Source organism: Empidonax traillii, unplaced genomic scaffold (genome assembly GCF_003031625.1).
Source record: "Empidonax traillii isolate 1590-97213 ecotype Southwest subspecies unplaced genomic scaffold, ASM303162v1 scaffold48:size2401408, whole genome shotgun sequence".
Taxonomy (NCBI): Eukaryota; Metazoa; Chordata; class Aves; order Passeriformes; family Tyrannidae; genus Empidonax; species Empidonax traillii.
In genome coordinates, this window is record NW_020955241.1 from 1994959 (window position 1) to 2020097 (window position 25139).

The 25139-nt window shown below is 39.4% G+C and overlaps 1 protein-coding gene across 1 annotated transcript in view; it reads right to left on the reverse strand.

The window, feature by feature from the left end:
• Positions 1-10604: 10604 nt before the first annotated feature.
• The window catches only part of LOC114055150 (protein cordon-bleu-like), a 29290-nt gene continuing 14755 nt past the window's right edge, over positions 10605-25139 (reverse strand). The window contains exons 3-7 of the mRNA XM_027878986.1: positions 22319-22422; positions 19046-21069; positions 18322-18441; positions 15761-16012; positions 10605-10898 (exon numbers count right to left, since the gene is read on the reverse strand). Coding sequence (XP_027734787.1) covers positions 10881-10898; positions 15761-16012; positions 18322-18441; positions 19046-21069; positions 22319-22422 — 2518 coding nt within the window. The 3' untranslated portion in view covers positions 10605-10880. The remainder of the gene's footprint in view (positions 10899-15760; positions 16013-18321; positions 18442-19045; positions 21070-22318; positions 22423-25139) is intronic.

Below are 25139 nucleotides of genomic sequence, written 5' to 3' on the forward strand. Positions count from 1 at the left end.
GGAAAAGCTGGATTATAGCACATTTTATATGTTTAATCTGCAGCTGAAAGGTAAACAGGCAGACCTGATTTAACAATAAGGACCTACAGTCACTTGTGGGGCAAATTCCATTGTATTTAACAGTATGATACCAGAGCTGTATCTGCCCAGTATTTGCTGATTAAAACTTCATGTAATGGCAATGTGATTGCTGGCAGAGCAGTGACCTTCACCCTGGCAACTTGGCTTCCACGGCCACAGAGCTCTGCAGCTGAATAATAGACTGATGTCTGGAGAAGACTTCAGTCATAAAAATCAAAACACTGCTCTGACTTTGTGGTTTTCTCATAATGGCCATCAGGATAGCAGGTGAATTAATCCCCTTTTCACACTGCCAAAATGACCTCTAAATTATTACAGACAAAGATAGGAAAATGGTGAATTTGTATTTAGTGGGAATGGTCTTGGGTCCCCAACTTGCATGCTCTATCAATAATGCCATAAGTAATCATACTTTCAGCAGGTATTTAAAAATAATTTTCACCTCATTCTTCAAGCTACTTTGCTTATCACATAAATGGAGAGTCCGACTCCATTTTAGAGTGCAGCTAGAGGCTGTGAGAGACAATGTCCTGTCCTTCTCTTCCCTCTCCTCCCACAGGAGTCCCAACAGCAGGAGCTCAACCATTTCCCAACCACTGCTATGCACAGTTCACTCATTTTTCCTGTTACATATAGTGGCCTGCTAAGTGCTGCCTATCTTCCTTGTGTGTTTACATAGAGCATATATAAAAGGACAGAGCACTCACATGGATAGACTAGCCCAGACATACTCTAGTGATAGGAGTTTAAATATAACTAGAGTTTGCAAGGCATTTTAAGGTGAAAAGCTTCACATAATTGCTGACTACCCTTAAAAGTTGTATTTCTCCTTCTTTTCTGCTTACCATATACTGTCTGTAAGCGATGACAAATGAATAGGCTGTTATCTCACAGGATAATGGCTTTCTGCTTCTATGTCATGCTGAGTTGAATTGGAGATAGCCAGGTGTAAGCAAGGGAAGGACGCTGATTTCCAAAGCAGAGAGTCACACAGTGACAAGCTTCCGCTACCAAAGCTTTATTCCTCTCTCGTAAAATGAACTTAAGCAGACACTGGAAGAGTAACTCTTCCTGTTGAAGTGTGTTACAAAAAATTGACTCTCATTTTTGTTGTCTGCTGCTTCTAGATATCAGCAAAACCATTGCCAATTGATGCCAGATACATGGATTATTTTAGCAGTCAACAAAAGTAAACAAAATGCTCCTTCTCTTCCATCAGATTTTGATAGACTGATCCAGTGTAATAACTAATACCTGGATAATCTCATTGACTTTCTGCTGCTTTTTGGCACAGTGAAGCACTGGGCCATGGTTTTTTTTTTACACAGAAGGCATACCATTGTGAAGGCTTGGCTACACACAAAATTAGAATTATACTGGTATAGTAAAAACGGTATAATTTCCCTAGGGTAGAAACAGTCATACCAGTATAAAGCAGCTTATTTATACCTAAATTTCTATTTCCATACAAGCAACTGAATAGGCTGTACAGGCATAAAACACCTTTGTGCTGGTACAACAGTGTCCCCAACTAGTGGTCATACTGGTTTATCTATTTCAGTAGAAAAATCACACGTCTCATGGAAATAGCTGTACCAGTACAAAACCTGAGTCAACCAGGCCTGAGTAAAAACTTTAGACAGGCTCCTTTCCACCCCCCCCCCCCCCCACTAGAAAAACTATCTTAAAGCTAGGTGTTTTTTGAGGACTGGCTTGGATTGCCTTTTAGGGCTAACTGGCAAACCTGGGTCAAATATTCAGTAGTCTGGCAGACAGGGAGGCTTCCCAGTGTGATGACAGTGCTTACAGGGAATATTATATTTAAATCTTTCTTATTTTGGTTCTTTTCCCATTTAAGGAGCAATTAATGCCCGGTGCGGAGATACTAGCGTGGACAGGGGCTGAGTGAGAAGCCATGCTCACTAGGGCTGGTCGAGCACTGTGCTGACTCAACATCCCTTCTGGAACTGCTTACTGCCTTTGGGGCCAGTTTGGGTTTCCCTGCCTGACCCCACAGCACAGCTGGGGAGGTGAGGCGAGAGAGGACGGTGCTGACAGCCATACCCACACTCCATGGATAGACAAAGGAGTTTCAGAAATCAGGCGGACCAAACCACATGGCAGAACCTGTTCCCTTAAAAACAGAAAAATGCAACCCTCATCATACTGGATACTGGTCTCATGATTTTGTGGGTCTGACTCATGATCCTTCATCTCTGAAAATTCTGCCTCACACACTGAAAAATAAAATCTGCTCCTAGGCAAAGGTCAGGTAGAGCTGGGATGTATTTCTTATAAAACTAGGTTTACATCCTGCATTTGGTATTTCTCTGGCAGACTTCAGTGCTGAACTGGTGTGTTGCTGCGGAGAATAACATTACCTGCTCTTGGGAGAAACCTCCCCTGGCAAGTTAAACCTATGTTTTCTAATTCCACCTTTGATTACTGGTGACAATTTAATGTCCTGGGCATATAAGGCAAAAGTGTATTTTTTGCCATTTTTGGTAATGGTGGAAAACTTTCTTGGGGTTAAAGGTGTGCAAAGGGAACTGGTTGAAATTTCTTCTGAAATCTCATTTGCATTGCAACCTTAGTCATGTAACATGAGATCTGCATCCTGAGGAAAACATGAAATCCTCACCTTTTGTTCCCAGTTTTCAGAACATGCAGCACGTTGTTACCCTGGGTTGGGCTCTATGCTGTCACTTAGTGCCAGAAAAAACAGAAAAACATGCTGGAAGTAAGGTACTGCATCTTGCCATAGACCACACAAGCCTAAGAAAAGCACTTCTGAATTGATGCAAATAAAAGGGGAGAGTGGGGAGAAGTACAGGTTGTCCCCAAGCCCTTTTTTTGTTTGTGCAATTGCTGCACTCACCAAGTTTTGACTTGTTTTAGAATTTGGTTTAAAATCCTCAGCCTTTCCACTGTGAAAAAAAGGGGAAGATGTGAACCTGTGCCGATGTAAGGTTTTTCCTTGAGAACAGGACTTCTCCTGTGCTGGGTCACTTGTTGGGAATTTTATTAGCTTGAAATAGTCTCCACTGCCTCCCAAGTGCAGTATGTAACACAAGATCTACTCTTTGCAGATCGTGCCCAGTGATTTAGAATGCGCGAGTGATTTAAAATGATCCATGCTCCCTCCATCCGGAGTTGCTTGCCTGGGCTGCTGTCCTGTGTTTATACAGGGGCTAATAGAAAGATCCTTGTTAAAGCACTTGCATGCTGCTGAAGCAGCAGTATCAGGAACTTTTTCCTCTTGGGGATAGCGGGCAGGATAGCTACAGGTGGGCAGGAAGCCTTAATGGACATACAGGCTATTTAACGATCAGGGAACTTCTACCATGCAGAAAATCTGTTTTAAATTTAGCAGCTGGATTCCAAACCCCTCTTGTATTATGTGTTTGTTGGAGATGTGTCCAGTTATGGATACAAGTACCTAGGAACGTTATCTAGTATTTCATATTTAATGCATTTGGAGGAACAGATAAAAACACTAGGGTATGTTAAGGTGTCTGGTATGAAAGCCAGCTGAACAGCTGTTTGTCTGACTCTCTGAACAATACCATGGGAGGTTGAATTTGTTTCTTATTTGATCTGTACTCACTGTATTTAGTATATAGGCCAGGAAGCAGCATGACTTGGAGAACAGGACCAAAGAATGACACAGGAGTCCCAAGCTTCAGTTTTGCCTCTGCCACTAACATCTTGGGTGACCTCAGGCAACTCACACGACTGCTTTGCTCCCATCCTCCTCTTCTTCTGACTTTTCTAGTTTGTAAAGGTCTTTGGGGCAGGGACAGTCACTTATACGTGTTTGCACAGTACCAAACACAGCAGGGCTCAGGAGCTCAATTAAGGCTCGTATTTACAAATATAAGTAAATAGTAATATAAATAGAAGGCATTCTGCCTGCTCAGCATACTGCTGCTGCAGAGGATTAACCCATTCCAGAAGTCCAATGTCTTCTTGACCGCTTTGATGCCAGGACAAGATGAATAAAACATGCTACTCATTACTTTTAAAAAGCATTTGCATAAAATATATTGCTATATTTTACTACATTTTCCTGTTATGCAAGCCCACCTTTATGTGGTGAGATTTATTGCATGCTAAGATTTATTGACTTATTTCAGCATGGAAATGACTATTAAGATTGACCTGTCAGCAGTTTTTAATTTAATTGCTCTTTGATCCTTCAGCCCTGAACATATTTGCATTTGCAACTAAGCATCTCTTGGCAACACTTGTAGAGTACAGCAGAAAGCAGTAGCTGGGATGCAGAGTACTAAGGAAGCCTGTGAGTTTCTCCATTTCTGGATGTGGCCCCATCATCTGATCTTGAATTACTGCAGGTTTTCAATCTCTCTTTATCCTTAAAAGTGTGTTTTTGGGTGGCAATAATATTACTTTCATTCTCAAACCTTTTAATTCCATTCTGACTACAGAATAGGCAGAATCTCAAAAGAACAATTTCCAGTTTGAAAACAAAACCAGAAATATCTACATCTGCCCATTTTCTGTGTTCTATGCCCCCACAGAGTAGGGGGATGAAACCTGTGTCCACTCTGCATGAAAATATGTCTTAGCTTGCTCCTTAATATAAAGCAAATGTCTATGAGGATAGATGTCTTCCATGGCATTTATATGGAAAAATATTACACAGCATCCTCCTCTGTAGAGAAAACCAGCACTAATACACAACCTAGTGCAAAACCAACTATTTGGAAATAGTTAGGATTATCAGGACTTTAAAGGAAAATGAGGATGTGGAACTCCCCTCTCCCGGAATGAAAGACCTTCTTGATTCCCAGTTCAAACCTGGAAAAATTTTCTCTAATGACAGATGCATAGGATAGAACTAGCAAGCTTTAAATTGTATAACTGGGCTTAGAAGCACACTATGTACAAACGCTGGCCCCAGTAGCAGTAATGCAGTAATTTTACATAACACAGAATTGTTGCTAAATTATTCATCAACACATAAAAACATAACTCTTTGCAGTTCTGCAGCACTGGCTCTCTGCAAACTGCCTCTGAGTTTCTTCCATAAGTTGGGAAGTCTGGAACATTAGCCAGGAGGCTAATGAATGAGGGGACATGCACCATGCAGTCAGCCAAACCACCACTGTGTTTGGTTCTGGCTGGTTATGGAATGTGCCGAGTACAGCCACCACCTGGGTGGACTGAAAGACCGGGGGCTGGGTTTCATCAGCAAAGGGTCTATAGTGGGTATAGCTGAGTCTGGTCTTGAACATTGTAACTAACTCACCAGGTAGCTGTATCAGCAGAGATATGTGCAGTCTCAGTATCTCACTAGTAACTTCCAAAATTCAAATCTAACAGTGGTTTTGGTGACCTACGGCTTATGAGGCCCCTCCTGTACGTTTGCGCTGTTACGCGTTGCTGTGGCAGGGAGGGCTGCAGCTCTTTGTGTTGCTCACTCCTAGGTTCTGTCAGAAAGCAGATGCATCCACTTCCCTCTCCCTTTGGCGTTATCATTGCCTCTGGTTTAAGAAGAGAAATTGCACAGGCTGCTGGGATTTGGGTACTGTAGTAGTCAAATGCTGGATCATAAATCACTCTCCACCTCAACTGCTGTCCACCTCTGGAGCCTTTGCTTATTGCTTCAGCAGAAGCACTTGGTTTGCCATCTTGACCACTGGCTAAATCAAATTGTCTTATCACAAGGAAAAAAAACCAAACCCAAACCAGTGACACAACCCATCAGTGATGCCCTTGCCGCCCAAATCAGAACCCTCAAGTTGTGACCCACTCACCCGTGCCAAGCACTACAAGGGGCAAATGCCAGAGTTTCTGACAGAAAACCCTCTGTTGAACACATGAAACAAGACAAAGGAAACCCATGCCTATTTGCACTGTGCTTGCTTTGTTTCTATTGCAGTAAACACAGGTTCCGATGTAGAAGACAATGATGTTCCACAGTCTTGTTCTTTCAATAAGGTTTCCTTTTTCAACTCCTGACTTGCAAACTGGACAGTGGTGTTTGTTTATGAATAATGTCTTCTTTCAGTCTGGTGTTCAACTGCAGCATCACTATGCTTTGTTCAGGGGAAAACCTTTTAGGGCTTCAAGCACAATAATGACCTCAGAAAAGAGACATGGCATGTACATGTTTTTATCAGTCTACAGACAAAAAAAGAAGAAAAAAAAAAAGGAAAAGAAATTAGCTGAAGATAGCATTATCTGGAACTGGATTTGACATTGCTTCCAGCAGTGACTGCATATAGCTGTTGTGACTGCGTCAAAACTTAGGCCCCGACTTTCTGAAAGTTCCTATTTTAGAGGACAAAAAAAGATACTGTTAAAAATGGAAAAGGATCCCATGGTAGAGATGCTTTTTTAACTATTCCCGACCTTCTGAAATGATGAAGGAGACTCTGTGTGCGCTCCTGTACATATGGAATGAGTGATTGGAGGGAACAGACTACGGAAGCAAGCTTGTTCCTAAAATCCTTAAGTGTGAAAAACACAATATTCCTGTTAAGTAGTTCTATTTTCTATCTCTTTTTGAACTCTTCAATATTGCAATAAATCAGAAAACTGTTTAAAAAAGAACAAAAAAAAAATCCTCAAGTTCTTGGACAAATACAGGAGAGAGGGACTTTTATATCTGATGTAGTATCATGTAGCCTTTTAGTACTTAAAAAATTTATATTTATTTAACAAATAATAATCTTTAGTAACAGAAACAACAACAACAAAAAAAAGAGTACTTATTTTTTGCTCTTAGGTTCATCCATCTTAGCATAATTTCATTAACAACCCTGGGAATGCAATTACATGGAAACTTTCTCTACCCAAACGAAGAAATCAGCAAAGAATCAAACTCCCTACCCTACTCAGCAACAAAAGAGAAAAGCAGATCAGAATAGTGATGCATCAAATCCAGGTGGACACTACTGAAAAATTAGGGGTTTCTTTGTTTCATTTTATGTTTAAAAAGGGGAACTCAATCATCATTACAAAGGTAATTTTCTGCAAGCAGGGGAATGCAACCATTATGGCAGCTAAAGCTATAGCAGGGGCATGGCATATTTTATTGTGTGTGGTCAGCAGCAACAAATGGAGTAAAAATGAGGAATAGTCTAATAAATCTCAACAGAAGTCTCAGAGGCAAAGCACAATGCATATGTAATTCAGCAGAGGATTAGAGATGAGTAGAGAAACAATACACACAAATAAATACTCTAAATATGTAAAAGTTGCTAATTAACGGTTGCAGAAGACAACTATTTTTCATACTGCACCAACAAAGAACCAATTTATAAACATTTCATTCAGACAAACTGATTCAAATCAAGATTTGTGCAGATCTTTGGATTCAAAATAAACCTTGTGCTTAATGCTAAACAGCACCCAACAACAAAACTGCTTCTTTCTTTTCTGAAGAGGTTAGAGGGAAAGCTATCCCGGGGTGGTATTTTCCATTGTTTCATAAATGCATCTCTTGTTCTCTTCTTTTTTCCTACACACTGATAAAGTGCCAATTATTTTGGCTGTAGCATAAATTGTGCAAATCATTTGTATGAGCTGGGGAAGTTGGACTCTGCAGTGTCTGAAACCATGTAGATTGATGTGTATGTCAAGAGGTCTTCACGTCCAGTACTTTGCATGACTAGCATTAGCAGTCTGTTTCTACAAGAAAAAAATAATCTATAATGAAGTCCTGTAAGTCTGCTCATGTGGACAACCAATATTATTTAAAATTAAATGTCTAAAGAGAGATTTAATGCTGGCTTAATGGCTGAGTAATACTCCAAACTCAAGTTTAAAAAAAAGTTAATAAAAACAAGTAAGAAAAAGGGAGGGGAGACATACAAATTTTTATTTGAGACATTAGACTGGACTTCTCTAAGCTCTGAACATAGACTTATACCTGCACAAGGAATAAAGATACCAAATCCATATTCTCCATTCTGTTTCCCTAGTGATACCATTTTTTCACCTCATTTTAATCTCTTACTGAAAAAGACATTATAAAGGGTCGGATGAGTCAGGCATGCATCAGACTCCTCTGGCTGAACTGAGGCAAAAGCATGTGGGGGCAATCTAGGCTGAGAGATACATTAAGGAAAAGAGGAGCTCACCGTCCTTCTTTCAGTCATTCAGAAATGAAAGCAGCCTGCAGACTGTGCAGCTACAGGTGCCGTGACGGGACGTGTCAGGGACTAACCGTGGCAGCCTGTGTATGTACCCCTAGACACAGGCTGTGTCTGCACTAGCAAACAGTGTGGGACAGTAAGAGCAGCCATATAGATGAAAATACCTGGTGCTTAGGACACACCACCTTTAACAGGCACATTTAAGGGCTTTTCTTTTAACTTAGGATGAGTTAAACATTGTTACTACTAAAAACTTTAATAGAAAGTTTCTATATGGACTATTATAAAGGGGTTTATAATGAAATCTGCATTCACTTGGGGTTAAATCGAGCTGTTACCAAGAATCCAACAGCACCTGGATGACAACATAAGAGCAGGCACAACAACTCCCACCAACATGAGAAGAGAATGAACATCCAGCCTAGACTTCCTACTGTAGACAGCTGAACTCCTCCTCAGTTTTTAGTCTGAGGTGTGACTGAGCCATCAGGATTTTTTGTAATTTTTTTTTTTGCTGTCACAGTGAAAATGACATCTTATCTTGTACCTTTTTTTTTATAATGTTTTATCCATGGGAATTAAATGCTCAGAAGTTTACCCAGGAATAACACTTAGAAACTTTAGTTCTATGCAGTGCCAGCATCTACAACCAGAACTTTTGCATTGTGAAGCCCAGAGGATATCATCATCCAACAATCTAGTTTTGAATCCCTTACATTGAAAAGTAAGTACTCATATAACTTATTATACCAAAAGGGTGCTAGTAAGGAGAGGCTACGCACCCAAGGCCTTCAGGCAACGCTAAGAACAAGAAGGAGACCTGCACTGAATTTTGCCTTGCAGCACCTAACAAAGGAATCTGTATTTGCTGCTGGTTGGACTATCTGTAGCATTCAAACTTATTAGTGACTGAATCTTCTTCTGTGATGGTAGCATTTTCAAGGTTAGTATTTCTGATCTTCAGCATACTGAGAAGACTTTTAAGGCAAAAGAAGGCTAATCACAATCAACAAAGGTTATCTGATTTATCCTACAGTGCGACAGAGCACCTTAATTCTGAATATATTAGCTTTCCAAATGAGGAAATGGAACATTATCAGTACTGCGTTGTTATTGAAAAGTATATTAAGTGACATGTTGATTCTAGTTGGTGATTTCTACTGCATTACTAGGCTGTTAATTGTGATCTCTTTCCGGCTTGAGACACTTCATATTAGACTTGAGATATCAAGCACAGCGTACTGGTTTGCTTAAGTCCATCTCTAGTTCTAATTTTTTTCTGTAAGTGGAAAATATTTGGCAAAAAGACCATTTGAAGCCATGTCAGGTTTTGATTTTTTTTTTATTCGTGGCACTAACAGATATCAATATTTTACAATATATAATATATAGTCACATTAAATGCAGATGGCTAAATATTCTTGTGCTTTCAGCAGTCCATAACTATACATTTGAAATTCCAGCTCAAAAAAAAAAAAAAAAAAAAAAAAAAAAAAAAAAAAAAAAAAAAAAAAAAAAAGAATCTGCCCCCACTCTAGTCTATGATTATAAAAATGTAAATGTACAAATTCCTCTTCTTCAGTTTCATTACAATATAGGAAATGTGAAAAAGCGTTTTCATTTGTTCTTTTTAAGTTAATCACTTTAACGAAATATTTTCAAAATATGTACAACAACAACTACCAAAGTAGTTAACATTTGAAAAAAGATGCTGCTATAAATACTTGTGAGACAACATACAACAGCCATACAAATACAAATTAGAAACAAAGGGCCAACTTATGCATGACCTAAACAAGAGTACATAAAAGTCCTGATTACTGATATAAACCAGCTTCACTTCATTTTGCAGTGCAGGAATGAATTCTACATCTTGGACCTCTATGCAGGACTCTGAATCTTATTTAACACCTTCACAGTCTGTTGCAAATTGAGATCCTTTAAGGTGGCTCAATACTTCTGAAGTATTTCTACACTTCTGAATGTTACTAGGGTTCAGCATATGTCTGCACATTAGCATTCTATACATCATATCCCATATGTAACTTTGCAATAGACGCTGTCTCACATTCATTATTAATTGCCTGCTTTCTCCGAGCTCCAACAGAGATACAAAGCTAATTTCATTTTAAAAAACAATGACCCCAGCATACGACAACTTAGGTACCATAACGTTTTTCTTATGATTGTTTTTTATAGATCTTTATTCTGGTTTTCACTCCAACCATTTACAGCCCTTTCTGAAATTAAATAAGAAGCAAGTAAATAGTTTGAAATAGTTTGAAATGCTTTTAACAACTTAAAATGAGTATTACTTCTCAGATAGCTAGTAAAGTTTTTAATTTTGCTCATAAATACAATTAAGTATTAACACAGGACTGCACAGTGTTTATATTCTTATTAACTTGCCAACAAGAATGGTTTATTGGCAACCTTAAATATTCAGAGGCAAAACACAATTCCTTGGCACAGAAGCTTTACAGCAGAGCAACATATTTCCCCCCTAAGAATGATTATGCAGAAACACACAGAAAATTAACTACAACTTATTTTGGCTTGTAGACAAGAAAATATACTAAACTTCTTGATGTTTTTTGCCACTTCAGAGTTTGAATGATGATTATGGATGCATACAGGGTTAGATTTTCCAATTATCTGTTCTTTTTATATGATTCAAACAAGCAGAGGGACCTATAACAAAGAAAAGCACATGATCATTCAAGATATTTTTAAACCTCCAACTGTTGACATTGTTAACCAAACATTCTCCTGTGAGGCTGCTTTCAAGCTTGGTCTCTTCGTCTGCTCCTTAGGACTATTTAAAGCTTATCTGTTTTTTCCTAGCTGTATCAGTTGGTCTAATGAGAGGTGCTATCTTGCCTAAAAAGCCCACAACTCATACATACTTATGTATGTTGCAGCTATTTAGGTTGTAATTACATGATTTCTGGAACATAGGTGATGCAGTTTTCTCTGAAAGTCCTTCATTTTGTGGAACGAACAGAAACTTCAGGCTGTGAGTATGCAACATCTGACAGTCAAAATCTATTCTGTGTCAGCTAGCTGTCACTGGCCATAAAAATCAATTGATGAGTACTTTGCTTCCTGATTAAAAGAAGGAAACTCCCAATGGCTTTGATTCAGGAAAGTACTTAAATGCTTATCTTCCTTCCCAGTCCTCAGGTCATCTCAGCATATGCTTAATTTTAAATACATATGCTAAGGTGCTCTTCCAAATTCAAAGTTACTGAGCTTTGATTCTATCACAGAGATATACTTTGAGGTCACTGCAAAAACTAAACAGGAATATGTACTTGATCAAGCCTAAATTTTCCATTTTGGCCTTAGTATCCTTGGCAGAAGCTTTATTCTTGAGTAAAAAAATAGGTCGTGGTATAAATTATTAGCAAGGTGAAGAGTTCAAGTTAAGTTTTATCTTTCAATTCAAACAGTAACAGCATGCAAATGCCCGCTTCTCACTGAGCATGGGAACTAGAATCACTTCATAGGCTCATTTGACTACCTGTGTATCAAGCTTGGCCAACCTTATTGTGGGGCCTCCTGTCCCTTTTCCAGCCTACCAAAGCCAACATTAACTGTGGCTTTGAGTCTGCAATCCTGTCATTGCACACAGATACTGATGATAAGAAAAAGTATTTGTTCATTCACAATTATGTATCTCTGCTTACGTGAGAAGAGCAGGCCACTGCTTGACATAAAGGTATGGAACTAGGCCATGCTTCCTAGAAGACACTCAATGTGCCACAATTCAGATCAATGAGTTACTTGTTGACAACCAACTCCAAATTACCCCAGTGTACACCATGGACTCATTGTAATGGTGCAATAACTATCTTACCTGGCTCCTTTGATTGCCAACAGAATGATACACTGCATGTATCAGGAGGTTCACGTGACCTAATGCCTATGCCAAACATCGGCATGAATACTTGTGGATATGGTGATGTATCCAAATAATTTTTAAAATCTCAGTGAGCACACAGAAAGGGCTGCTTTGGTGTAGCCTCTTTATTGGAAGGTATATGGAATCTGCAGAATCTCCCTTGCACATACCTCTAAGAAGTGGCTCATTTTACCATGAGCCTGTTCTTCAGAGATATAACTTGCCTTCCCCACCACTTGCAGGCACATTCCCTGTAGTATCTCTACCAAATCCCTGGGTACAACTCTACCTAAAATGAATGGATGGCATATAAGCTAAAGCAACTTTTATAGCTTCTCTTCTTTGGTAAGATTTTTAATCCTGCATGGACTTGTGCTGCAACTATACCTACAGCTAGACATCTAACGGGTTATTTGCATGTGTAGTTATGTTTATTTCCACAGATAATCATGTAAATCCCAAGGCAAGTTACACAAAAAGAAAAATACATATGCATTGATACACAGAATTTCTGAAATCTAGCCAGGTTATTTTGCATTTTCTGAGATGGGAAATAGAAAGTTAAAAACTGGACATACAGATCTTCACCATGTGATTCTGTTTGACACAACTGAAGAAAAACACTAGTTCACTTTTAATATCAGAAGCTCAAATGGTACAGCTCTATGACCTGAGTTTTGCCCACCAGAATTAGCCAAAATCTGGTCTCAAATCAGCCGTTTATTTCCTAGATCAACGGATTCTCCTTTGCACATGAGGCAGACTGCATGGCTGGAAAGCAGGCTCTTCACCAGCGAGACACGTTCATTTCTGAAGACAATTAACCACCAGAGGCACTGGGGCAGCCATCATGGTTGGTGGCTTTACTTGATGCCACCTCCCTGACTTGCTGTTATACTTTGGATGTGTTGAACAACTGCCAGGTTCCTTGACAGACCATTTCAAAAACTGAAGAAAAATGTTACTTCCTGCACTTTGTCAGGTCTTTTCCAGTTGTGTAAATAAGCTCACCATGTTCCTGTAACACACCTGTGTCTCTGCTCCCTTTAGGTAGGATCTGTAGTGTAACCACTTTCTGGCAGGTCTCTGAACTGCCCTGCACTGTGGATGAACCATTTTACTGAGCAGGCCCAATTGGGCTTGGCACCCCCAAGAATTTTCCTTCAGGAGTGTGTGGACAGCGAGTGCAATAAGACAGAAGGCGTTTCTTCAAAACAAAGGGTGATTTATTTGCCAAAGCAGGCACAGTACTCCAAGAAATGGATTAAAGAAGAGCCAGGAGACTTATGAAAATACTGTCTTACCTATACATAGTATTTCCCTTAAGCACCTATTTCTGCTCTGGTTTGTTTTGGCTGACCCACTTAGAGACTGTGCCATGCAGACCTTGACTCTCAGCAAGGCAAGGTCAGCCTCCAGTAACTTTTCTCCTCCCTTCCTGCATAGTGGATCTTTTAACCCTAGAGTTCATGACTTTAGCAAATAGCTGTGTAATCAGGGGAGGAGTGGAGGAGTTGCCTTTTCACAGATATTACTAGAGCTCAAATGTTTGTTGGGATGCTCCTTATCTAGGCAATTGGTTGATTTTTACATGTGGTTCCACTGACAGCCCCGTTTGATCTGCTTCCATTGCAAATAGCCCTTCATAAATAAGCACCGAATCACACATAACTAAGGAACACAGATTCTTCCCAGTTCTCCACAATATTAGCTAAATAAATGACTTTGCTGTCAGAAGCCCTTGTCCCAGAAAGCTTTGAGAAGACAATAGAGGAGAAACAGATGCCATTACTGAACTGAACCACCTACTCTGCTGTCTAGTTGCTGCAACCAAAATCTTCCAGAAATCATACTCTGTCTTGGACAAAACATTGCTCTCTTTTATTTTCATAAAAGATCTATATAATGACACATACTCTTCTGTTGTTTCAATGTCAAAACTCCCAAAAATTAATCTGTCTTGGAAATTAAACTAGAAGGCACGATATTTAGCAGAATACATGAGAATATCTGGTGTACTTTCATGGCCTGCACTGGTTACCCAAGTGTTTTGAAATAAATCCACAAAGAAATGATAAAGACTCAGTTTCATGAGTAGAGATACTGATTGCCTCAGGGACTTCTGCAAGAGCAATGCAATTGGAAGAAAAAGAGATTTGGAAGGATCCAGAAAATAACTGCATCACGTATCCTTAAATGTCCAAATCCTGGTTTTTTTTCTGTCAGTTAGTTACACAGGGAAACAAAGGCCTGATTTCTTCAAAATTTGTACTTTTAGAATCACAGAGTATCTAAAGTTGGAAGAGACCCATAAGGATCATTGAGTCCAGCTCCCTGCTCCTCATGGGACTGCCTAAAACTAAACAATACGACTAAGAGCATCATCCAGATGCTCATCAAGATCTGACAGGTCTGGTGCTGGGACCACTTCCACGGGGAGCCTGTTCAGGTGACCAACCACTCTCTCAGTGAAGAATCTTTTCCTATTGTCATCTGAACTTCCCCTGACACAGCTGCACTTCGTAATGTCCTATCAGTGGTCACCAAAGAGAGGATATCAGCACCTGCCTCTCAGCTGCCCTTCTTGAGGAAGACTTTGACTGCAAAGAGGTTATTTTTCACATGAAAAATAACGGCATATCCAGATTTCTGATATAATCAGAACATGTTGATGTAAATTTCCCTGAAACACTGATCTGTTTGTGCCATTTGTATGATTCTGTGGAATTTCTGGTTTATTAGAAATCATATTTTTTTGCCTACTTTCAAATGTTAAAATTTGAGCATATTTTTTCATTATTTACAAGAGGACAAGTATGCAAGGTTAAAGCCTGTTTACACATTTATGGCTGGCATCAGCTAAATCGTGTGTTGGGAAAACTACATCTGCTTTTGTACACTCCCTAAAATCCCTGGATCAAAGTCCATTCTTGGATACTGCATTGTAACACTGGGATGCTTCCACTGAGGCAAATCGATATGCTTCTCTTTACCAAGAAATGCAGTGTAACTTGAGATTTGGAAGAAAAAACTTTGATCAGAGGTTAGTGAATTTATCCAAAAATCACAAACAGGCAACAAAGCATTTAGCCACCTGGGAGACGACTGATTCACAGCTGATCACAGAAGTGAAACACACACCCCTTGATTAATAAAGTTCAGACAGACATTAAATTGACCTCCCAGCTTTACTGACAGCTCTCAGCACATGTAACCAAGGTGTAAGTGTTGAGAATCAAGGTCTAGGACACACTACTGAAATTAGGAGAGAGTACTTATTTATAAATTTGCTTCAGGGTCTCATATCTGTAAGTTCACCTTGTCTAAAGGACATACAGCATTATCTCAGATACACAAGAATGAAAAGATAATGAAAACACTTTCTGAAATTACACACAGGCTCTTGATTGTCTCTTTTAATAAAAAGTATTGAATATTCAAATTGTTGCATACATGCACAGGTGTGTTTCATTAGCTGTTCAAAGGTTTCAAATACATTCCTAATCTTTGATTTAGCTAGGGAAAACATTATATGTACCTTGTCCTGATGGAAGAAAGAAATGTGTGTCTCAAACAGCTTAAAAACAGCTCTGAAAACACAGCTAACATAGGTTGTTTCATTCACAGTAAAATATAAAAGGACATTTACCTTTCTTAACTTTGCTGCTCCAGCACCAGAGCGAATGGCCTCCATTAGAGCTTGCCTTGCCTCCAATGGGTTACCTGTAACTGTGGCAGAGGACTTAGGAGCCCCTGCTGACAGCTGAATGGGAGGTGGTGGTGGTGGCTGGGCAGGGGCAGGTGGGATACAAAGCTGCTCTTCCTGAACGTCTTCTGCCTTCTGCGAGGATAGTTCTGCATCCCTGAAACGCTGCAGCTCTTCAGAGGCCAGTGAGGAGATCTGCTCACGATGCAGTTGAAAGAAGGTGATTAATAACAAGCACGGCTAAACTGTAACTATTTGACAGATGATGCACTTTCAGTACCCTAATTTCATTTTGCCTGAATGATGCAAAACACATAGAACTTTTGTTTGCTCATGGGGTCGAACATCTGTTACTACTCACTCACATCACTCAGCTGGGCTGATTACTAGCATTGAGATTTTGGCATTGAGTCTGTCTCAGAAACTCAATCTTTATTTACTGTGAGATCCAGCATCCTGTAATTTTTCTTGGCATGTAAGGTAAGAGAGAAAGTTGGACTTGGTATTAATCTGAAAGCAACCACAAGGGTTTTGGAATCAGGGAGATATATTAAGGCTGCAGTAGCCACCCAGGAATCTAATTACTTTTTTGCAGTCTAGGCTGCACAGCAATAATCTCAGATGACAGGGATGCTCTTCCAGATCTGAGCTCTCAGACATAGCTTCATTGAAAAAAATGCCATTAAACCCAAAGTTTTCAGCCATACTTGGGGAAAAAAAAAAAAAAGGACCAGAGAGAACTATGTGAAAGCACTGAGAACAAAATCAATTGATTATTCTTCCAAGTGTGTTTCTGTGGAATTTCTGAAACTAAAATCTCTGCACGAGTTAGCCACTTGGAAACTCATCCTACTTCAAACGCTTGCACGCAAAAAAGACAATCTTTCAGATTAAGCCAGCTTTTCCATCAACTGTCTCAAGAGATACTTTTGCCATTAACACCATTACTAGTAATAATCATGATAAATTGTTAGTAATTACAATTATTTGGCAATTATTAGGAAATTTGGTATCATGGGCCAAATAGGAGATTTCTAAGCAGATCCATCAGAATTCTCTTCTCAGAGAAACTGAGACACAGAACTTCTGTGGCGAAAAATTAAAGGATTCATCTCCCATCACATAATCCACAGAAAGCTCCTGTATTCTATTCCCTCGCTGTACACAAACAATATATATATGAGTATAACATCACATTGGATAAAACATGAACATTTAGGGTAACATAAAAAGGACAGCCCTTTCATCATAGCACATCTGCATTGTGCCATTTATGCATATAAACATGGTCATTTAACTGGCACAGGTGACACGGTGTGAAAAGGAAGTATATGGTTTCTAGGCAACTTCCTCTAAAATTATGGCAAAAGCCTCTCTGCCAGAGGAAGGTCTTCCAAAAATTCTCTGTGATGACACACTACCACTTAATTGTCAGACCCTCTTTTACACAAATTTACATTTATTCCCAATGAATGCAGAACGCAATTCAGTATATGTGAAGATTGTTGCTGGCTAGCACATCCTGCTCACAGGCTCAGAGTAAGCTGTACCCTACCTGCAGCAAGTGCAGTAAGATATTTGAGCGATGAAGTAATTCCCTAACACAGGAAGAGACTTTTTCTATCTAATGCCAGCTATCTGGATATGTGCTAATGATCTGAGTCATTGCACAAGGGAAATGGGAATCTCCATGCCAAGAACACATCTTTGGTTGGATTAGACAACTGAGTGATTACTAAAGCTAGAATGATACAGGTTTTGGCTATTAGGAACAAGAGATGCTTTAATGATTAGGTAAATCAGGGAGAAGGAGTCATCCTGCTGTGGTGCATGTTGATGAAACATCAAAATAAATTACTTGCATACGACTTGCACGTACCATGTTAGCAGATAAACAGCATGAAGAAGCTCTAGTGTGTTTTCAGGTAACTGTGACTGGATGTATAGGGTAGGTAATGCAAATATATTAATCTAACTGCATACTCCTGAAGTACAACTTCTCTGCTCAGAGAAGTTGTGGATGCCCCATCCCCAGTAGTGTTCAAGGGCAGGCTGGATGAGGCATTGAGCAACCAGGTCTAGTGGGAGGTGTCCCTGCCCAGGGTAGAGGGTTGGAACTAGATAATGTTTAAGGTCGTTTCCAATCAAAACCATTCTGTGATTCTATGATTCTACGATTCTACAGAAAAACCCCACCTAAATGTGAAAATGAGGAACATTTGATGTCTTATATGTACACTCCCTGTGATTGGTTTGGATTTCTGTGTCCCTCTTTCTAAGTTAAAAGCTCACCATTTGAAAGAGTTAAAGTTTTATAGCAGAGGACAGAATCAGACTTGTGATACTTTCTGCCTAAGTCAGGTCTGGTAGAATGTCATATGGTTTGCCCCTCAACTTCTCCCTTTGCAGCACAACATTTAGTTTGTGGCATATCTGGGTTTATTCAAAACACCCAGTAAAAATAGACTGCACTTTAAAGATCACTTACCATCTTGATTTCTTACCTTTTTCAGCTTTGAGGTGCCACTGTGGCCTCTAATTGCTGCTAGTAGGGCTGAGCGTGCATTCTCTGGCTCAGTATATGAGGGTTTCTTCTGATTGCCATTTAGTGCACTGTTTGAAACCTAGAATATGAAAGGAATAAACCACACATTGTTATTAGATATTTACTTAGAGATAGCTTGGAAACACTTTTTGGCACTTGTACCAGAATGCAAACTATGAAGACTGATCAGTCTGTCTTTTTTTGGGCCTGCTTACACTGAACAGTGAGGATATGTGTAGATAGTAATGTTGTACTTCGAGATGCAGTCTCATATCTCCTGAGCATGAAGTCAGTGACAAACTACTATTATGCCCTAGTAAGACAAAATGCAGTTTTCTTTCATTGTAGTTATTTACAGGTTTTCTCCACGCTGTGTGTTCCTGTTTTTACATAACATATTGAAATGAGGGTTCAGCTCTTAGATTAACCTCCATTACCTCTTGTTTATGCTGTGTCTATGCACCCTCTGCCTCTTCTAGCTAGCAGCAGCCGTGGTGTTGCATAATATACAGTATATGCAGAAGCTGCAGCAGCTTGGTCTATATTTTGCCATTATAAATTTTTCAAATGCCTTGTGTTCTCCAGCTCACCAGCAACTGTACCAGTTATAAAACCTCTGGTGTCTGACAGGGTGAATACAGGGCTCTCCAGCATGAACAGGCTTAAAAATATTTCCACTTTACCTTTCTCAGTTTCTCCTTTCCCCCTCCCGTTTGAATGGCTGCCATTAGGGCACTGTGCAGTGACGTGTCTTTTGGAACTGGTTTCTGGATGACAGGCTTGAACTTCTTCTTTGGTCCAAAGATATTGGTCTGCACATTAATATCCACTTCACTGACAGCATTAATATCTGAGTCATCAGTTTTTTCCTCCTGTTCTGACTCTGCATTTGCTGGTGTACCATTTAACTCAGATGAAGCTTTAAGTGAACTAACTTGAACACCATTAGCAGGAGGCCATTTAGTGACTCGCAAAGATGAGCTGAAAGAGGATGGGACTCCTTGGAGGTCAGGAGACTTAAGAGATGAGGCTGAACTAGTAAGGGTCAAAGTCTCACATTTCTGGTCAAACATGAGACGTGTCTTTTTCTCTGCTATACTTTGTTTGCTGTTTAAACCACGATCCTCTTCTGCACTGTTGTTATCCTTTGAAGAGGATTTAGTAAGTGGGACACTGCCATTCTTTTTATAGAAACTCAGAGGAGCTGCTTGATTTGGTGCTCTGATATTAACTACTTTGTTTTCCAAGCCAGAATTATCACCAGGTGTAAACCTGTGGGATGCTTTCTGACTGCAAGTAAAAACACTTGAAAGCGTTTCTCTTGTTTCTGCTGATTCTGTTTCCACAGGGCTGTATTTGGCCACAATAATACATCTTTTTGGTGAAACTTCTGCTTCATTCTTAGCCTCTCCTGCCCCTTGCTTGTTTTCGTCTTTCTCATGATATTCCATAGAGTCAGACTTAAACGTAGTTGCATTGATGTGTCTTGCAATGGCAGAGGCAACATACTGACTGGAAGTTCTCCTATGTGGCTTTACAAATGGAAGTTCCAGCTTGTCCTTATTAATGGTTGGGGCTGCTGATGGTGTTACCTGAGACTGTGTAACTGGAAGAGGTAGTTTGGTCCTTTCATTCTCAGACTGTTTTTCAGCTACCTGGGTAATACCTGTTTGTGGCGCTACAGGTTTTGGAGCTGCAAGACAGACAGGTTTGTGTTCATGTTTAACAGTAAAGGGCTTAGAGCTTGCGGTGACTGCTGACTTTTTAGAAAAATGCTCAGCAGAGTCATCACTTTGCTTTTCCATAGAACTTGACCTCCAGAATGCCTTCACTTTCCCAATATGAATTTCCTCACTTTCATCAGAAGAAGAACCTGGTATGTGTTTACTAACACTAGTGTTTGGGCCTATAAGGTTGCCTAGTTCGTCTATCTTAATGGCACCAGTGGAGAGTGAAACTCCTCTATCAAAATGTCTTACTTCAGGTTTGGGAGGGACAACTTTAAAGGTTGTCAAACCCATTTTAGGTTCATAGTTCGATCCTGAATTCTGGGCACGATGACACCATGTAGGTGCTGATGGGACTTCTTCTACTTCCACTTTTTTTGCTGGTGGCCATTTGATTTCTAATTCTGATTTACTTTTTTTCAGAGATCTTTCCCTGCTACTATATTCATTATATGGATTTAGCTTCTCTTTTGCTGTATTGATTTCAGCTGGGGTCTTGGAGTGAGATGGACTCAGCTTAGATTTACACTCCTCAGACTTCACACCATGTTTGAGAGGGGGTTCCAGTCTTAAGTTCTTTTCACTTCTTTTTTCAAAAGAGGATGTGAGAGATTCAAACATATCTCTCCGCTGTTCCACAGGCAAATGACTGAATTCATTTTCAGACGGTTGCTGATGTATTAGGTCCTTTGACATGCATACAGCTCCACCATCTGTGTGTCCCTTATCAAAGGAACTTGCATTGTTGTTTTTGTTTGTGAAGTTTCCTGTATTAACGGAGTAGGTTGAGATATTTTGTGGAACCCTCATCTCCACCTCTTGATTTTCATCTGAGTTAGAGGTGCTAACTTCTGGAGCATCATCTATGACTGTTACTGGAACAGAAACGGAAACATCTTGGGCAGCCTCAACTTTTCTTATATGTGGGTTCAATGCTTCATTGATGTAGTCAGAGTCAGAGTTACTCATACCATCCACTGCTGCAAAATATACATACAACATTACATATTGGTAGTATTAAGGCAATATGACTTTAAATTACACAAAGAGCTAGCACAAGCTTAAGCAGACCAGATATTTTAGTTACACTAAAAGTAACAGGAATATTTTTATGCTTGCATTACAAAAAAAGCAGAGGTCTGGGTCCTTCTTATTGTCTGGCTGTTGATTACGATCAGCCAAATATTGCTGCAGTCCTCCTGCTTCAGCTGGTGGGAAACATACAAATAGAGCTGAAAGCAGAATTTCATCTATTGTTCATACCTTATCTTCGACTAACTTATCTCAGTGATAAACATTTCACTGCGTGGCTCCAAAGGAGAAACATTTCTGAGAAATAGCAAGCAACTCCAAATTATGTTTCCCAGACCTGGTTAGTAATAACAGCCCAGCTGAAGGATTTCCTTGAACAAGCAAACAAAGAAACAGTACTTTTATTTTTTCTTCAATCTTCTCACCCTTTATTACCAGTGACTCCAGAAGCCTCACTGTGCAAGAAGCTTAAATATCCCTTCAAACTCACTGGTATAAATCAAAGGTTACAAAACAGAAGCTAAGGAATTGCCATGTTAGAGAACTCACAAGAAATCAAATCAGAATCAAGTCCACTGCAGACGTATTAAAATAAAGATAGGAAGTTTTAAAAAAGTATTCAATGCCATTTTGTGACAAACCAATAATAGAGAAGTATTTTTAATACACAGTAGGAAAAAGAGGAGCACAATATGACATTCTATCTCTTCCCACTGATCGATGTTTTCTTATTTTTAACTTTTAAATATGCCTGTTAACACAGAGGAGGTGTTGGCCACAAAAATGTCCCATCCTTTTTCCACTTTACTATGATAAAATACAAAACAGAGGCATTGGTTATTTAAACACAGACCTAAATTCACAACTGATTTAGCTTCACTGAAGTCAGTGAAATTATATCAAATTCAGCCTATAATTAACTACTGTTCATCTCTTTTTGGTACCAGACACTGAAATACAATGATGATTTGATATCTAATTTGAAAAATATATAGTGCAAGTCTATAAAAGGTGGCTGCTCCTGAAGCAAAGGGAGAGCAGCCACTCTGGGTGGATCACATTCTGCCACAGATCCGTGAGTTATTCCTAGTGGTCGTAGTGAGAAATGTAGAGGATGCCTCAAAGTACAATTGATTGTTCTGCATCTACTGGTTATTTCTCTCTCTTTTGTTCTGAAGAGGTAACACATTTTCCTACCTTCTAAGTCTTCATCCAGGTCAGCCAAAGTCTGCTGGAGTTGTGCTTCAATGAATGTATCTTCATTGTCACGCTTGGCCAAAGCCATTGCATCAGCTTGCCTGCTACAGGAAAGAAGAGAAAAACTCTGGGTGTCTCGCCTTCTTTTTAGCTTTGTCCTGTTGCTCTGAAACAGTGTCGTTTCATCCCCTTTGTTTCCACTGGTATTCTGAAACTCATTCCCTGAAGTATGAAAAATATGTAGCCTGAGAGACATACACCACCATATTGACACATCCACGACTAGGAAGGATCTTGGTGGTGTCTGAGCAAACTCAGTGCGCTGGCAATCAAAAGATCAGGATTAATAAAGCCTGTTGCAAAGAAATGGCTCAGCAGCACTGTGAAGTACACATTTCAGCTGGATTGCAGAAATACAGCATATGCCAGGACAAAGTTTATGCATATCCATACAATTGTAAGGCAGACCACTAGCCATCCTGGGCACCCGCTCTATCAATATATCTGCAGCTGAATTAAATAAAAATTGCATGATAATGAAAAATAAGGACAGCTAAAGTACTGTTGGACAATCACTCTTCATACTGAGGGGTGGGAGGGAAGGAGAAAAGAGAAACTAATCCTTTGAGAGTAGTTTCTAATGAAACATAGAAAGGGACCTGATTTTGCCAGAAACCTGATGAAGTTGTACAATGGTCTAAAACAAGTCTGAAATCAAAATGAGTGCCAAGTGCTGTCTTAGCTTATTAAGAGAAGAAAAGAAAAAGAAAATAAAACTAACAAAAATCCTGACATAAAAACCTCCAAAATTAAAAAAAAAACCTGTATGGCAACCTGTTACAAAACATGAAAAAACTTGGAAAATAAAATCATGACCACCAGAAAGTTTTTATCTAAATCATTGAAACTAGAATTTCACATTGGGCAATTCATTCTTCCCAGTTATCTCAGCTGAATTTAAGACACTGCTCTCTGTGATATCCTATCCAAGTTTTGCCCTTGTGATTAGCCTATTGAAAAAGTAATTTTCCATTCCAGCCACACTTAAACTAGCTCTGGTCAGGCAAAGCAGATTTGCCCTTTTCAAGATCAAACCCATTGTAGCACAGATACTTAGAGTAACAGATGACACATTTTTTTTGTAGTTTAGCAAACAAATGAAAATGCCTGAAAAATCCATTTATCTGCTAACTTTGAAGACAGTAACTGGAATAAGAATTCAGGAATGCTTCCTGACATTGATTTAAATTATGTCCAACAATGCAGATTCCTTTTTAGCTATTTGATTCTTTGATTTTTCCCTTGCTCATACCAGGAGCAACTGAAAGCACATGTTGAAGAATCAGATATTTAATTTTATTTAACTTCGTTATTTATTTATTTATTTAGCATTCACCTCTCCTTTATGTCTTTTGTAGTAGTCTTGGAGGCCAATCCTTCTACTTGTACCTGAACTGCCTTGCACTTACAAAGCTGCGTTCAGGTATGTGTGATCAAAGAAAACAACAAGGAAGTCTTCCAAAACTGTCATACACACATTCCTGCGTACCTGGACATACAGATGGGATTAATCCAAGACAGCAAGGCTTCATGTGTGCCTAAGTGGTTTCATAAACTGGAATCTATGACAGTATTCTGTACTGGTTGCTTAAATACAGAGGAAGAGACACAGTACTCTGTGACTGGAATACAATTTCTTCCAACATCTACCACTGACCTGAGTTATGACAGGTCCTGAACATTCCCAGAAAGCAGTGTGTACTAATGATGCTCAGGCTCAACACCCATACTGCAAGATTCATCGCAAAACAAGTTTTCCTTGTGATGAATTACAAGACCAGTAGCACAAATCAGTTGAAGTCTCCAGTGGAGGCAAATAGTGTTGTAAGACTGAAGTCCTTCTGTCCCCCGAGGCACACACTCACACACATACACAAATCCATGAGATTACTCATTTGAGCAATTTGACAAGAAGATTTAAACTTATTGCAGCACTCAGAGTTGGAGAGAAAACTGGCAAACAAAACTCTTGACTTGAAGATGGCAGAAAAAATGAACTGAATAAGTTTCATAATGTTTTCACAGTGGAAAGTTTTATAAAATGATTAAAAAATACTCTCCTCCAAGTACATTTTCAAGCAATTTATTTGCAAACCCAGAAAGAGCATTTTCAAAGGGAAAACTACTCAAACTGTGCACCACCTAAGGTCTATCCAGCACGGAAGGCAAATACCACTTTCTTCTTTACAAAGCTAGTCTTGGGGAATAGTTGGAACAGCTGGAGGCAAATAAGGGACACACAGTGAGACTCTTTCTCTTAGTTTCTGTGGAGAAGTTGCTTCCAAAACCTTGGATGTCACAAGACTTATATTCCAAAAAGGTCATGCCAGCTCACCACTTTTTCGGTGTCTGATCATATTTTTCAGTCTATTGCCTGACCATTCTACAATACAGCTAAAATCTGTAGTACTAAGGTTGCCTGTGCTGGGCTTTTTACAGGAAATAAGAGAGACTAATAAGTTGAGAATTTTATGGGCAATTTATCTAAAAGAACATATTTGGGATGGGAACAAGCATTCCTGGACTCCAAATACAGAGCGTAGGCCCATTGCACTGACCAGTTCTTTTCTCACATCTATCAGTGGGAATCTTTCAATGACACCTTATAGCAAAACTACCCTCTCTGCTGGGCACAACAATCAGCAGAGGTCTCTTTCATTAATCCTCTGCACTTATGCAGTGACTATACATAATTTACCTCTCAGTTTCTGCTTCCATCTCCTTATCTAGACAACTGGGAAAATAATATCCAATTCACAGA